Here is a 15,759-nt window from a genome sequence, read left to right as displayed (position 1 = left end):
ACAAATATGTTTCTTAAATTAAATGTTTTATTTCTAACCTTAAATTACAATAATTATAATCTATCGTGAAGTATGTTTGTCATTGTGTTGCCAGTTTTTGTGCCAATCTTGGTTCTTATTCTGCCAATCTGGTTGCGCGGTTTTGTCCCATGGTTTCCACCTGTGTTCCCAGCGGTAGTTCTTGTTGGTTTGGTTTTCTGGTTGCTTGGGGGCGGGTCCGTGGTAGCCGGGGTGGCCGTTGTAACCGCCAGGACCGTGGTGCCAACTGTTTAGAAGAATATTATTTTACTCTATAGTTGACTATGTAACTAACGCCCGAATACTCAAACGCTACTCAATTGTAAGTTGTACTTAAATATCGTGCTATCTCTGTCATTTTATAAAGAATTGATAATGACAGTACTATATTTGAGAGCGTCTTAAAATTGAGTAGCGTTTGAGTATTCGGGCATAAGCTTTGTAGAAGGAACTTTAATTTTGTGACGTCATTGTATTTCATATTCACCATCGTTATTATCAACAACAGTCCGTGATAATCTACTACTACACTATATAGGCCTCCTCTACATAATGAGGGTTTTATCATAATTTCCGCGCTTGGCGGGCAGGTTGAAGATCACAGTTTAAAAAAAATGTCATTAGAGCACTGCTGTATGGTCCCTGTTAAATCTGTAGTCCCTCTATGTCGAAATTGTATATTTTAGTAAGTAAATCTAGATAGATAGCTTATTGAAATTAGCCGTTAGTCGGGTGTTGCAAAACCCGCGGATTCTGTAATTCTGTAAATTATAATTATTGTTTTAAAACTGTACTTTCGCCAAAAACTTACGGATGATGTGCCTGTGCGTCCGGTTGCTCGTTGCTCGCGTAGTTCCCGCTCACATCCTCGGAGTTCTGTGACCCATCGCTGCCGAACCTGTTGTCCACCTGCCCAGGAGGAGACTTCTTCGAGAGCTGGTGGCGCGTCACTATGAACTCTGATGCTCGCTCCGCTATCATGATTACGGGGGCCATTGTGTTAGCTGTAGTTAAAAATGGGTAATTTAATTTTGTTTTTATCGTGAGACATAGGTACTAAATTAACTAAAAATCACGGTTTATTCATTTACGTGAGTAAACCGTGATTTTTAGTTAATAATTTTGTCAATTAGGTGAATACAGAAAGAAAATGTTCCACTAAAGATTATTTATCATGATTAAAGTTATTCCTGTTCTAAATAAATCACTTGTGTGACCGTGAACGTCTTAGTAAAGAACTACTCTTAACTAAACTATAAAAAATAAACTTACCCGAGGGCAGCGTTGGCATAATGGAAGCATCAGCGACACGAAGACCTGTGAAAATTAAATAAAATGCATTAGTTTACTAGGTACCAAAAAGTGAGACTCAAAGGCAAATGGTTCGACAAATTCTGGCTGTTTAATTTTTTTTTGTATGGAACACGTAAACATGCAGACGTGTCACATAATGGTAAGCAATCGCTGCCGCCCATGAACTCTTGAAACACCAGAGGCGTTTCAAGTGCGTTGCCGACCTTTTGAGGGTTAGGAATTTAAGAATTGTTGGGGATATCCTACTCAGAGGATTTTTTACGGTTTGGATTTATCTATATTCTTTTAAAAGGAATAAAGTAAAAATTGGAATAAGTTCGTATTTTAATTGCTCTCTCACCCTGTATTCCATGCACTCTAAGCTGCATATCGACAACGGCCATAGGATCAGTCTCAGGTCCCATCTTGCAGGTACCCACTTGGTGGTTCTCGGGCGCGGTGTGTTGTTGTGCTAGACATTTGAAGAAATCGTCGCTCGGGTCCCGACCGCCGCCCTCACACTCGCTGCCATACCCTTCTGTCGGTACCATGCCGTATTTCTCGCGAAGAATCTGCAATTGAAAGAAAGTGGTTGGTTAACTTCATCACTAAGGTTTCGAGATCACGGGATGACACTTATAACTATTTTAGTCGGAAAGATCCGAATATCCCTTTTATGGAGGGAAAATCATACAATGACTTCTCTCGCCTTGGACGAGGCGAGAGGGAGTGTCTGACTCTTACTGACTAAACCCCTTTCCTTCTGCTTTTCGTAGTCCACAGCTCCGGAGATCCGAATATCCTGTGATACAGCAATGGAACAATCGAAGGATATCAATAATATCCTCCGATTTTTCCATTGCTGTATCACATTCTCGTTCCAAGTAGTGATTTCTTGAGTACAAATCACCATAATGATCGCCAATCTTCATAAGAAGGTGACATATACCTACTTGCGTATTTTGTGTAGGTAGGTACGTTTTATCTGCCAAGTGTAAAATATCACCAAACAGCGGCAGAATATGGGTCTCTAATAAAAAGCTACTTACAGTAGTGTTAGCAAGTCTGTAAGCAATCCTAGAGGCATCCGCCAGCACGTTCAGCTCGTGTTCGTCATAGAAGTAGTTGGGCTGCATCAGCGGCGGCTCTGCCGGGTCCACCGACCGAATGGTCAGGTACCCACGACTGCGCGGCTGCAGAGCTATCACTGAGATCCTGTAGCGTGATAAAAGGTAAGGTTATTTTATTATTTGACTGTCCGGTGTTGCTACCTTGCCTGCATGAAGGCAATTTAGGCTTAGAACATTACTAACCCATTTAGTTCAGTTTAAAAAACAAACTTATAAAGCCTAGAATAGAGATTAATCTTACATTAACGGCAATCTAACGATTTGAACACTCCATTAGATAGACAGTTCAACAGTAGCTAATAAATAACCTGGATATAAACTTAGGTGGAATTAAATCAGTGTTGCACGCGTTCATAGGCCACGGTAACCACTTAGGTACTATCAGGTGGCCCATGTGCTATCTTGCAACCGTCGTGGTATAAAAAAACCATTCCAAACTTACGTGATATGTCTCCTCTCGGCTTCCTCATCAAGCGACTTGGGGTCAATAACGACAGCATTACCGCAGGATGCGTAGTAGCCTCCGAAGAAGTACTGCACGTCTGGGTGCCGACCACCGGCCGCTGCGTAGCGCGAGTTCACTTTACCAGTAAGCTGTGGGTGAAATATTAGATGCGTGACTTTAGAGCTGACGTAGACTGACTGAATGATTTGCAGGTGCAAGTAACTATTAGATGTTTTTAGGTCTACTGTGTCATCATCACCATTGGCGCGTAACAATCCACTGCTGGACTATGAGCCTTTTCTAGGTACAAGAGACGTTTGCCATAATCTCCTTAGTAGGCGATTGGAAACTCTTGGAGATCACAGTTCAAAAGAAAAAGCTTTGAATAATTTTGGGCCAAACGTTTGATTGCGTGAGACAAGTGACAATTAAGTTTTTTGGCTTACCTGAGACATTCCAGTGCTAGACAGAGGCCCAGATCTGCTCAACAAGTATTCAGTAGCGACGTCCCAGTTCAGATCAGCGACATTAGCCTCCTTAGTCAAGGTGAAGTCCAGGGTTACTCCGACATGGTTCTGCAGATTCTGACCCACTCCTGGCAGGTCCTGGATCGTGGGGATATTGAACTTGTCCAGCGTTTCTTTAGGTCCGATTCCAGAATGGAGCAGGATTTTTGGCGTGTTCAGCGTACCAGCACTGAGGATTACCTGTGAAATCGTCATGAATTTTGTTAGGTATGGTACGGTTCAAGTATTTTTAGAGTTAGTCAGGAATGGCAAATTACAAATGCCCTGGGTATGTATACGGATACTGGTTAAATAACAGTGAAAAAAAATTATGTCGAAACAATTCCAGTCGGATAAAAAACCAAGAGATGTTCAAATACTTGTTTGTTTTTTATTATTGTTTTTGTCTTTATATACTTCCATTTTATTTTTGTTGGAAACGTTTTCATCGTATTTAAGCACTACTGACTCTATTGCCTGAAGATTCACTTCAAAAATTTCAAATTCTAACACAGATATCGAACTCACCTCCTTATTAACCACAACAGTATTGGTGACTCCATCCTTGATGTACTCTACAGCAGTAACCTTCTTGGTGAGTGGGTCTACCACGAGACGGGACCCGAGAGCATTGAACACCACGTGTAGGTTAGCTCTCTTCGAAGCAGGCCGGAGGTACGCACGGGCTGTGCTAAAGCGGGTACCACCACTAAAAAAAGGAAAAAGCTATAGGTAATAATACCGCATATATATTTTCTTTTTTTTTAAAAGGGCGGAAAATCATCCAATTTCTTTTCTGGGTGAGGCAAGAGGCAGTGTCAGACTCTTACTAACTAAAAACCACCCCGTTCCTTCTCCTACTTTGCGCCGAAGCCCCGGTAACCTGTTATATTGTCTGCAGCTCCCGAAATACCGCATATATCTAAAGTTAAAATATGCTAAAAAAACAACTGCATATTCATAAAGGTAATAAATAGACATCTGGTATACATTTCAAGCTCCATGCATCTGATTTTAATCGTAATTGAAAAACTGAACGGCATATTTCTCAGTCGAAAAATCGCTCCAGACACCTCAAGCTTGTCTAATTTCAAGCTACGAGCGATACATAACCAGAAATCTATACAACTTTGGACAGAATAGGAGCATTATCAGATTTAAGACTTAGCTAGGAAGATATATTAAGTTCTTTGATGAATTCTCGTTAGATGCTAATCTGAACATGTAGGTAACCAATGCCAGTAACTATCAACTTACTCATTGAGCGCCTGTGCTATAGTGAAGCCAGTCATGGTCTCCCCGTTGAGGTCAGTAGTAGGCGGGTAGCCCAGCTCGATGGCGCCCGACACCACGTCGTGCGCGAACTGGGGCGCGTGACGGAACTGCACAAAGAAACGGTTCCTTTATAATAAACGTCATAATTTTATATCCAGAATACCTACTTGCATAAGTTATATGTATATTTAATCAGTTATGTTTTATGAAAAAAGGTTTCTGCCAGCGGCTTCGCTTGCATTTCCGTGGGATAAAAAGTATCCTATCGCCCAAGTCAGCTCATACCCTGTCTGTATACCAAATTTCATCAAAATCCGACCAGTAGTTTTAGTGTGATTAACGGACAATTATCCCAACAAAGAAACTTTCACATGTATAATAATAATTAGGTGTGTTAAAAACAATACCTACTTATAGATATAGAAACCGCAAGCTCATGCCCAAGAAGTCTAGTTCTCTAATAATATCCGAAAACTCATTCACAGTAAAATAACTGATTCAAAAATTAAATACGCAAAACAAACGTAATTAATAAATTAATTCTTCAAAGCCCGTGTGAATAAGTTGCTGAAGTGCTCCATCGTAGGCTGCATCATCACTCACCATCAATTAAGATAGCGGCCAAACGTCGAACCATCAAATGTAAAAAAAAATATGTACCATCATCATCATCATCATCAGCCCAAAGACGTCCACTGTTAAGTACTCCCCCTTAATCCTCCACGTAGAACGACTTATTATGATCCATACTTCGTGCCAATAAACTTTATTATTTAGGTGGAGAGATGGTACGTCCTCTTACCTTCTGCACAGGCAAGGGTCCTCCTCGACTGTGATACTGAGCAGACACTCCGTTTCCAATCTCCTTATTGTCCTCACTCCTCAGGAAGTAAGGCAGCACGTCGTACCAGGACCAGCCTGTGGCTCCGTTGACTGCCCATCCATCGTAGTCAGCCGGCTGGCCTCGCATGTACATCATGCCGTTTATCACTGAGCAACCACCTGGAAACAAATGGGCATATGAAAAAGGTTGCCAAGTAAAACTTGAAAATATAAAGATCATCGATGTTTTCTAGGTCTAAAATCTCCGGTGTGCTTTACACAAAATGTTAATGAATCAATGTTAGTTTTTGTTCTTGTCTCTTTATCAATGCTGAATCTTGGTATCACAGTTGGTAGATTTAGAATCTCTGGCACATGCAACGTCACGCCTTTTATTCCTCTAGGGGTAGGCAAATGTGCATAAATGCCGCTATACAATGTACACCCACTTTTCTCCATTTGTGTTATAACTCTCATGTAAGAGGAGGCGAGTCTATTGCCATATACTGAGCAATTCCAGACTCCATGCTATTACTAAGATAATACTTTGCCCGACCCGGGAATCGAACCCAAGACCCCATGTCCGACAGTCTTGTAGCACTTGCGACCTCTCGACCAAAGAAGCAGCAGAATCACTGGCTCTATTTTTTATGGACTAACTGCAATTTCCCTTCGACAATTCGGTCAATGTGATCATTTGCAATTGTCGTTAGCTCTTTATTTATTCTTCTCATGCGAAGTTGGAACTAATAGTTAGACATTTCTAAAGTCTTAAAACCACCACTCACCTAACATCTTAGCTCTCGGCCAGTAGCATTTCCCCCCGTCCGCCAAACAGGCCCGCTCCTGGGGCTCCGTGTAGTACTGCCAGTCGGTGTCATCCCGCGACCAGTACGCCGTCACCCACGCTGGTACTCCAGACTGCGTCGGCTCGTCACCACCAGCTTCCAATAGTAAGACCTGGGAGATTAGATTTAGATTAGATTTCAGCCATGATCGTCCTACTGCAGGGCAAAGGCCTCCCTATCTTCCTTCCACTCCTCTCTGTTTAAAGCTTTTTTTTGGGAGATTAAATATACAAATTATATATCATGAAGCTGGAGTTATAATGAATAGCATCAGCCTGACAAGAAGTACCAATGTGATTTCTAAAAGTTATTTGTAGGTACTTTTAAACGGGGTTTCTGACAACCAAGCGGTCACCGGTGACCGCTCTCGCGCACCTTCATTGTAGACTTTATTATTTATTATAAACCAAAAGTGGACTGTTACTGGATGGTGGTGATATTGAGGCAGTGTCTCTTAAGAACAAGGTGCCGCAGGAGTCAGACTCCTTTACTTTAAAATTTACCTACAGTCTAACTCATCGGAGTTAGACTGTGGTCATTGTTGGATTTCGAATTGACATACAGTGAAGGGGCGTCTCAAAAGGAAAACTGGGATTAGCAAACATGGTGATTGGTAAATGATTCCTTCTCGGTATAGGAAGAGGCTTTACAGTTCCGGGTTAAAAATATGGTGTGATATTATCAGTATAGAGGTTATATAGGTAGCTAGGAACAATAATTACCTTCTATTATACCAATTTAATTTATTAGTTACCATAATTAACTGTTGTTATTGTGGTTGAACAAAGCTCCGAGAGTAAACCGAGCATAACACATTAGGAGCTAAAAAAATTAATAGGTAACTTAATCTTTTGTTATAAAAATGCCGTTATTTTATAAAAACGTTGGTAACTAATGAAACAATGGTAAATAATTAAATTTTGTTTCCCTTATGACGTAATCTGAATAACCGCAGTTTAAACTACAATTAAAATATTATGATGAAGAGTTTGATGTACGAAAAAGAACGACGTAATATCTACCTAGGATCCGACTCATAATGGATGATTGAGTTTGAAGATGATATTTGATCCTATTCTTTTTTGAGGGGGGAAGCAATCAATGTCTTCTCTCATCTTGGACGAGGCGAGAGTGAGTGTCAGACTCTTACTGACCAAAAACCACCCCGTTCCTACTCCTTATACCAATTACTCCTGGATTTCGATCCGCAGCCCCGGTAACCCGATAGGCAGTCCGCAGCATATTTGAGCCTATAGGATCTAAATATGATAGGGAACCAACTGATCGGTATGATCGTTAGAAAATAGTAATATCTGTTACTAGAAACATTAACTAATAATTAGTCTCCTTCTAATTTTTTAAATTAAAAGTCCCTATAACTACAAATCACACAAAGCAATCAACGTATTTTAATATCTATACAAAATCAAGTAGATAAATGGAGGAAAACGTCGTTTTAGACAACGATCGACGACCTTGCATTGAGGTGCCTATCTACTTATATACGCATCCTATAACAATGCGTGGAGGCAAGTCATGGAGTGTGCCGTGAAATCGTCGCGAATGTCCATTGTTCCACCAGTTTTAGACCCAGCGGCCTATTGCAGACAGAGCAAAACAAATGAATCGCTGATTAAGGTAGACCACAACATTAGGTGGTAAAAAGTTGGGGCTTTAATAGGTACCTATTAAAAACCCATCACCAAATGTGAATAGTCACAAAAACAAACAGGAGATGAAGGCAGTACCTACAAGATTAATTGATGGATCAAGATACCTACTCATCTAGTCCATATGTATTTCGCGACCCTTTTTTCTGTGTCTGGTTACGCTACTTTTTGGTGCAGTGACTGTAAACTGCTGCAGCCCAACGTGTCGTTTGATTTCCTCACGACACCACTCTTTATGATCCATAAATTTGTATTAGTGTGATGTTTGTATATGTTTGTAATCGCACCTACGATGCCAGTACCCTTAGTACAAACTTACTTTACGTTTAAAGTAATAGAAAAAAGAGCCCGTTCAGCGCTTTGATTGGCCGGCTCGAATAAACCAATCAGAGCGCCGAATGCGCTTTCGTTTCGATAACTTTAAACGTAAAGAAAACTCATACTAAGGGTACTGATAAAACCGTAGAATGGGACAACGTTTTTCAGATTAATAAAACTTACCTTCCACTGAGGATTTTCAGACAATCTTGCAGCCATTACTGACCCAGCCGTTCCACCTCCAATCACCACGAAATCATAGTTATCATCAGGCGGGTCTCTATCGGTGACCCTATTACAAGGGTCTGCCAGGTCGCAGCGGCCATTGATGTAGGCTTCGAGAATCGTCATGAAGAGCAGGAACTGGTTTGGACATGACGGCAGCATTGAGGGTCCCACCTCCCGTATGGGACACCCACATGGCTGTGAAAAAAGAAAGAGGTTAATGATTTTTGTAGTTTTTAGTTGCCACGTGTGGTTAATAGTCTCTATTATTAGAATTAAGATCAGGGTATTTACCACGTTAATTTGTTTCGATCGATGCGTTAATGATTTAATGATGAACAAAAAATGGATTCTACGAGCCTTAGAAATTCTAATATGATCGTATAAATAAAAAAATATATAAAGTATGTAAAGAATTGGTGATATATTATGCATGTATTATACTTATAAACCTTCCTCTTGAATCACTCTATCTATTAAAAAAACCGCATCAAAATTCATTGCGTAGTTTTAAAGATTTAAGCATACAATGGGATAGAGAAAGCAACTTTGTCCTATACTATAGTAGTAATTAAAAACATATATGTATAAGACCTTCTTTCTGCTTTTTCTAAGTCAAGGTCTTGGAATAACGAACATGGGATTACCATATACTTTTTATTTACCTACCTACTTCATTCTCTTGCTAGATAAACATCCGTTTGGCTAGAATCGAGCCTAAAAAATACAATGGAAGCGTTTTTTGATTTGTGGTTTCTAACATATTACTAAAATAGAGATTGATTAGGCAATTAAATGCCACAACATGTATTAAAAAATATAATTCATGTAAAAAAATCTAGTATCCAAACAAAAGATTATAATTATCATATCATTTCGTATCGTCGGAATAATCAATAGGACTGAGTAGAACATTATGAACTTTTCGCGGATTGATGGCTATATGGTAGCAATATCACGCCTTTTATCCCCGAAGGGGAAAGCAGAGGTCCACATTATGGCATAAATGCCGCTATACAATGTACATCCACTTTTCACTATTTGTGTTATAAGTCCCATGTAATAGGGGCCTATTGCCGTATACTAGACACAATTCTAGACTCCGTCCTACCACCGACTGAAAAAAGCGCAGTGATACTTTGCCCGACCTGGGAATCGAACCCGAGATCTCTTGCCCGGCAGTCGTACTTGCGACCTACCGGCTAACGAGGTACTCTATTTAAATTCCACGTGAGTTAATGGTCATAGCTACTCTATATAAACTCCACATGAGCTGATAATAGCTCATCATCATTACGACATACCATGACCTTTTCACTAACACGGAACTAAAATGACAAGGAAACAATCAAAGAGACACGCAACGGAAGCATTATTTGTCGCAATGTGAACAAAGAGTCTACTTTTAGCAGACATTAATTGATTGTGATGACAATCTCTGATTGATTGGGAAACTGACATACCAGTAACGGTGCTTTTCCACCAGAGATGTGATATGCTACGAAGATGTAATAGCTAAGCCTGTGGCTAAGCTGTGAAACTCTGTGACCGTTTCCACTGATACTAAGCTATGTAGCTGTGCGAGGAAGATGCGCTGCTCGAGTGTTCGCATTTTGCATTCGCTCTATGTAAAGGTGGTGAGCCTATTGCCATATATATATTTTTTTCGAAAAACAGAAACATGCACAGTAATACTTTGCCTGACACGGGAATCGAACCCGGGACCCCATTCCCGGCAGTCGCAAAATAATTGTGACCATTCGACCAATGAGGCAGTCCATAAACGAAAATAATCGTGTGGGAATCGAACCTAAGACACATGGCAAAGTAAATGACGGTAAAAACCGTAAAGTCGACATATTATTATAATGCCTACGAACATACTACAGGTATGCTTATAAAAACTGTATATTTAATTGCTGTTTACTTAAAATCTTTTTACGTAAAATCCTTGACATTGGCGCATGCGTATTATACGATGTAAACCGAGATCCGTAAAAACACGTTTTTTATTGATTATGTAATTTAGACAATCCCTGCTATACAATTAAATAATTTACTAATCATAATAGTTATTTATGATTGATTACATACTCAATGATTTAGATAAAACTAAGTAATACGTAACTGTTTGAGGGTGCTCGATTAATTTCAAGACAAAACCGGGACTCATAATCATGTGCTAATGCAGAAGTCATTGGATGATTTTCCCCCGTTAAAAAAAAGGATCATCCAATAGCACGCCTTATTTGCATGTTAACATGAATTCTATAAACATGAATTCATTACCATACATGTAATAGGTTTATATTATTTTATTACCAGCTAATTACTTCACACAAGATCTAAAATAAGATTAACGATATATTCTATAAAATAAAGGTAATTATAATACAATCATGATGTGAACAATCGGATGATCATCACGATTTCTATAAGATTTCCCAGTTTCTAAGTAAATGTATCATCGTGTAGGTAATAAATGTGATTCATGAAACGATTGAATTGAATAGTCATCTTGTTAGAATATGGTGGTTGATTCCTGTGTGTTGTATTTGTGTCCGGGTACAATCAAAGCTTTTTTTCTAATAGGTACATAAGATCGTAATTTATGTAGTAAGACTGCCTCGTAGACCGAGTGGTTGCAAGTGTGACTGTCGGACAAGGGGTCTCGGGTTCGATTCCCGTGCCAGGCAAAGTATTACTGTGCTTCTGTTTTTCGAAAAATTTTATATATGGCAATAGGGTCATCCCCTATTACAGGGGACTTATAACACGAATGGTGAAAAGTGGGTGCACATTGTACAATGGCATTACATGACTTAATGTACACTTCTGCCTACCCCTTGGAGGATAAAAGGCGTGACGTTGACTTATTTTCTGTTTATTTTCCCCAATGAATGACATGAGAATATAAAGTTTGTAAAAGTTAATCAGTAAAGTATCTTACCTCTGGATCTCTTATCATGTTGTATGAAGGTTACGTTCTGTAACAACAAAGTTAAAACAATATTAAAACATAAATTCTGCAATAAATTCAATCATACACGTGATGCCAAGTATAGGAATAATGTACGAGTCGGGCAGAGATTTTTAGGGTATATTCGGTGCTTTGAAAATTCATTAGGTTATCCGGAATGTAGGATAAGGTAATTTCGATGTAAGTGTGAGGCAATGAATTCAAACAGGTAACATGTGCACATCTTCAAGGAATAAAAGGCGTGATATTTTTGTTATATTTATGTTATAAGCCGGAAAACAGCACTTGATGGTAAGAATTCGATTCGATGGACACCCGAAATAAGAGGCGTTACAAGTGCGTTGGGGGTCTTTTGGGGGTTAGGAAATTAAGGGTTGTGCGGGAATCGGGGATTGCCAAGGGGTAATCGGGCCTCCGCACGGTAACCTCACTCATAGAATGAAACAAAACGTTGTTTCACGTCAGTTTTCTGTGAGGCCGTGGTACCACTCCGGTCGAGCTGGCCCATTCGTGCCCAAGCATGGTTCTCCCACACTTTTTATTTGATATTTATACTTATATGTAACTTAGCTTTATACGATCGCTGTTCATATCGCGTATTTAGTATATTTTATAGACAGATTTAGATATCAATTCACAACTCAGTGTTTAAATTAGACAATATTTTGTCTGTCACGCACTTGTATCTTTTTTGGGATTTAAACAAACACTGATGACTTCACCAGTTGAAGATTTCCTAAATACGAGTGTATGTTAAGTCTATGTATAAATAGCACCTGAAATATTTTTATGTAAGGGTAACAACATCATCAGTAGCACGTGGATTTCCACTAGTGGACTATGGCATGCTCCTCTCAATAGCAATCTGCCACGCGATTAGGAAATCGCCGTTTAAAAGGTCCAAATTGGAGAAGTTGGCATACCTATTGTACTGACGTTACATTAAATAAAATGTAAATAAATATATAGACTTACATAAATACTAAATATATCCTTATCTAGTATTGTTCCACGAGTGAAGCCACAGGAAACTAATCGTCAAATGAAAGAAAACAAGATCAAATTACGTTTTTCGTAAAACTTTATACACTAATTAACATAGATAATACCTACTAGTGTACATGGATGACCTACTTAACCTAAAAACATAAAATAAGTAGCTACTTAAAATAAAAAAGTATAACATTGCAAAAAAGTAGTCGTTGTACTTTATTATTTCTAAAACCAGTCTCAATAAAGATAGTAAAAGCCTAATTATTTTATCAAATAGTACCTAATTACGTATCAAACGTTTGTACCTAAACGTTTTCCATCGACTAACAGTACCCTTAGTTTTTTAGTACGAGTTTGCTTTACGTTTAAACGTAGTTTATTGAACTTTATTGTTCCATAATTCCTGCAGGAACCTAAATTTTACTGGGGAAAGTCTGACTTTGACTGGGGAATTGTCCGTCAGTGGTGGACAGATAGAGTTCAAGGTCTTAGAAATTATAATAAATACATATTTCTACGGAAACCGGTCTTCTAGTGTAAAATATGGCCTTTCATATATGATTAACATACATTTAAATATCCTGTCCCAACGGTATCTAATATTTGTTTACACGCGAAACTGGAACTTATAATAACTTAAATGACTTGGAGTTGAAGTAAACTAGATTAATAGGATACTAAGTTAATTATATGTATAGAAGTGAGGATAGGATTAAGCACGTGGTCGTGTGAGTCGTATGGGATTAAGCACGTAGCTCCAGTTTTTATTCCCGGGTCGAGCAAAAGCGTGATATTACTATTGGTTCTTGATATAGAGTCTCGAAATGGAATGGCTATTTCTTTAGGTAATTCAATTATTTTTTTAGTGTTGATAAGTCTGCGTTTCTGGCAGAAAGCGGGTTGATGGCCAAATCTTTCTGTTCTCATATCTTGTCATTGTCATAGTCAATACGGTGTCTTAAAGGCAAATTTATTTAATACTAGCTTCTCTCAACGGCTTCGCCTGCGTTCTCGTGGGATAAATAGCCTATTTGTTATTCCAGACCATAATCTACCCCTATTCCAAATTTTATCCCGATCCCTTCAACAGGTTTGACGTTAAGGGGTAACAAACAAACATACAAACTTTCGCATTCATTATATTACGTCATTTATACAAATATTACTAAAATATTTACAACTTATATAGCTAAAAAAAAGATTTTTGTAAAACACCGCTTATTAATTCACAATACAGTTTCATTTGCTACGGCTATCAGTCGATACAGCCTGACCTATTTACTTGCATTATATATGTGTAAGTAGAAGTACGTATAGTATGTAAAACCCAACAAAAGTGACTTTCGCTCGTTCGTTCGACTTTTACCACACTTTACGCCTGACACTTTCCATGATTTCTTTTTTTATTTAAAATCTTTACGACTTTTTGTTTAATAAACAATGTACTTTTTATTTTAGTTAAAAAAAATAATGCAGGCGTTGTTTCACGTCGGTTTTCTGTGAGGCCGTGGTATCACTCTGGTCGAGCCGGCCCATTCGTGCCGAAGCATGGCTCTCCCACAATTAGATGACTATTTTTTTTATTTTTATGTCCGTCTTGTAGATTCTTCTTTTTATTCTGTTACGGAATCAAATACTTTCGAAGATGTATCGATTTTAAATTATCAGAATCCAGGCCATTCGCTATTCGAAAAATCTGACACGCGAATACTTAGCTTATTTACTCCACATGACATCGAACCTGAAATATTATACTCGATAGTCGTACATACATCTTACTACTACCACTGAGCTACTCCTGGCACAGCTCTACTGTTACCGGTAATTTGGAATATCTAAATATTTATTATATTTTGTCTCACCCGGGAACCAAATTTAACACTCCGTGATACCCACAAGTGCGATCTACTAGACAATCAAAAATTTTTTTTTAAATTAACCCCTTAATATGTAAATGAAAATATTCTAATTAAAAACTTAACAATAAAAATAATTAATAATATTCACCTGTTAAAATTCTAATCACTATACTATTATCACAACACTATAATAATCACTAAACACAATTAAATTAAATAAATAAATAAATAGTTGACCGTAAGGATGCGCACACGTGAGGTGACGCGCGGTCGACAACACTGACTGCGCCGGCGCACGTTTTGTTTATATGCACGAAATGTAGAGATGAGCCGCCTAAGGGCTTGTACACACATACATAGCACTAAAAATGGTTTAAAAAACTTATTAACATGTGTTGACATATTTTGAGTTCTGAATGTAAAAACACTACTTCAAGTGTGGGAGAGCCATGCTTCGGCACGAATGGGCCGGTTGGACCGGAGTGATACCACGGCCTCACAGAAAACTGACATGAAACAACGCTTGTGTTGTGTTTCGTGATGTAAGTGAAGTTACCGAAGGCCTAATTAGTCCCCATTTTTGGAGATATGAGAGAATTGAGAAAAGCTCTACTAGTTTCGAGTCACAGAGGGACTCTTTATAATAAACAGCTTCTCATTTTATTCACGTAAGTGAACCGTTATTTTTCATAACACTTATCATAATAAAATGTGAATAGCATTAGATATAAATCTTCCAAAATAATACGGTACCTAATTATGTTTGGCAAACGCTTGTGTTGTTAGTATCCTTACGAGTCATAATTTATTATTGTAATGTCGCTAATATAAGGTTTTAAATATCTAACCGTCACTGTGAACACCACTTTAGCAGTTTACAGTAACGCCTTGATCCCTGCCAGCCCTCATAAGTCAAACCTTGTCAATCTATTTTACGATAGTTAGTACAGTTCCCGCATTATTATGTTACGACATTTTTAATGTTCTAGAGAAAGTCTCATGAGATAATGGATTTTTAAATTATTCTTTGGTAATGCCTAGTGCACTGAAAATTGAGGAAAGTAGGTAAATAGAAGAAATATGACACGCACATACACATCACATTATCAGCGTATAAATCGCCACTGCTGACCAAAGGCCTCTTCTCATATGGAGAATGCTTGCTTGCATAAGTTGCGGGTTGACGATTTCAAACTTATAATTAGAAAAGAAACTTATAATACAAATAAGCCAAGGTCCCTAACGATGTCGGTAGAGTTATTCTGGAAAATACAATAAAAATCTCGTAATATACATATTAAGTGCATTTTTGTGTTTGTGTGTATGTTTGTTACTCAATCACGTCAAAACGGCTGAAGCGATTGGGGTAAAATTTGG

The 15,759-nt window shown here is 38.4% G+C and overlaps 1 protein-coding gene across 1 annotated transcript; it reads right to left on the bottom strand.

Annotated features, from left to right (window-relative positions):
* Positions 1 to 9: 9 nt before the first annotated feature.
* Positions 10 to 14,674, bottom strand: LOC118274881 (glucose dehydrogenase [FAD, quinone]). Its single transcript, XM_035592643.2, has 14 exons — positions 14,531 to 14,674; positions 11,501 to 11,537; positions 8,509 to 8,748; positions 6,278 to 6,449; positions 5,470 to 5,669; positions 4,650 to 4,774; positions 3,921 to 4,101; positions 3,333 to 3,593; positions 2,884 to 3,035; positions 2,361 to 2,526; positions 1,673 to 1,883; positions 1,291 to 1,335; positions 830 to 1,022; positions 10 to 265 (listed from the first exon to the last, which is right to left on the bottom strand). The coding sequence occupies exons 2-14, from the start codon at positions 11,516 to 11,518 to the stop codon at positions 61 to 63; spliced, it is 2,169 nt and encodes a 722-aa protein (XP_035448536.2). The 5' UTR covers positions 11,519 to 11,537; positions 14,531 to 14,674; the 3' UTR covers positions 10 to 60.
* Positions 14,675 to 15,759: the final 1,085 nt, after the last annotated feature.

Source organism: Spodoptera frugiperda, chromosome 11 (assembly GCF_023101765.2).
Source record: "Spodoptera frugiperda isolate SF20-4 chromosome 11, AGI-APGP_CSIRO_Sfru_2.0, whole genome shotgun sequence".
Lineage (NCBI taxonomy): Eukaryota > Metazoa > Arthropoda > Insecta > Lepidoptera > Noctuidae > Spodoptera > Spodoptera frugiperda.
This window is presented reverse-complemented; position numbering and strand designations above follow the sequence as displayed.

Coding starts and splice junctions, on each gene's coding strand:
- LOC118274881 (XM_035592643.2), bottom strand. Junction 6,450..8,508: donor CTGAAAATCCTCAGTGGAAG/GTAAGTTTTATT, acceptor CTAATCTCCCAG/GTCTTACTATTGGAAGCTGG. Junction 5,670..6,277: donor GCCGAGAGCTAAGATGTTAG/GTGAGTGGTGGT, acceptor ATTTGTTTCCAG/GTGGTTGCTCAGTGATAAAC.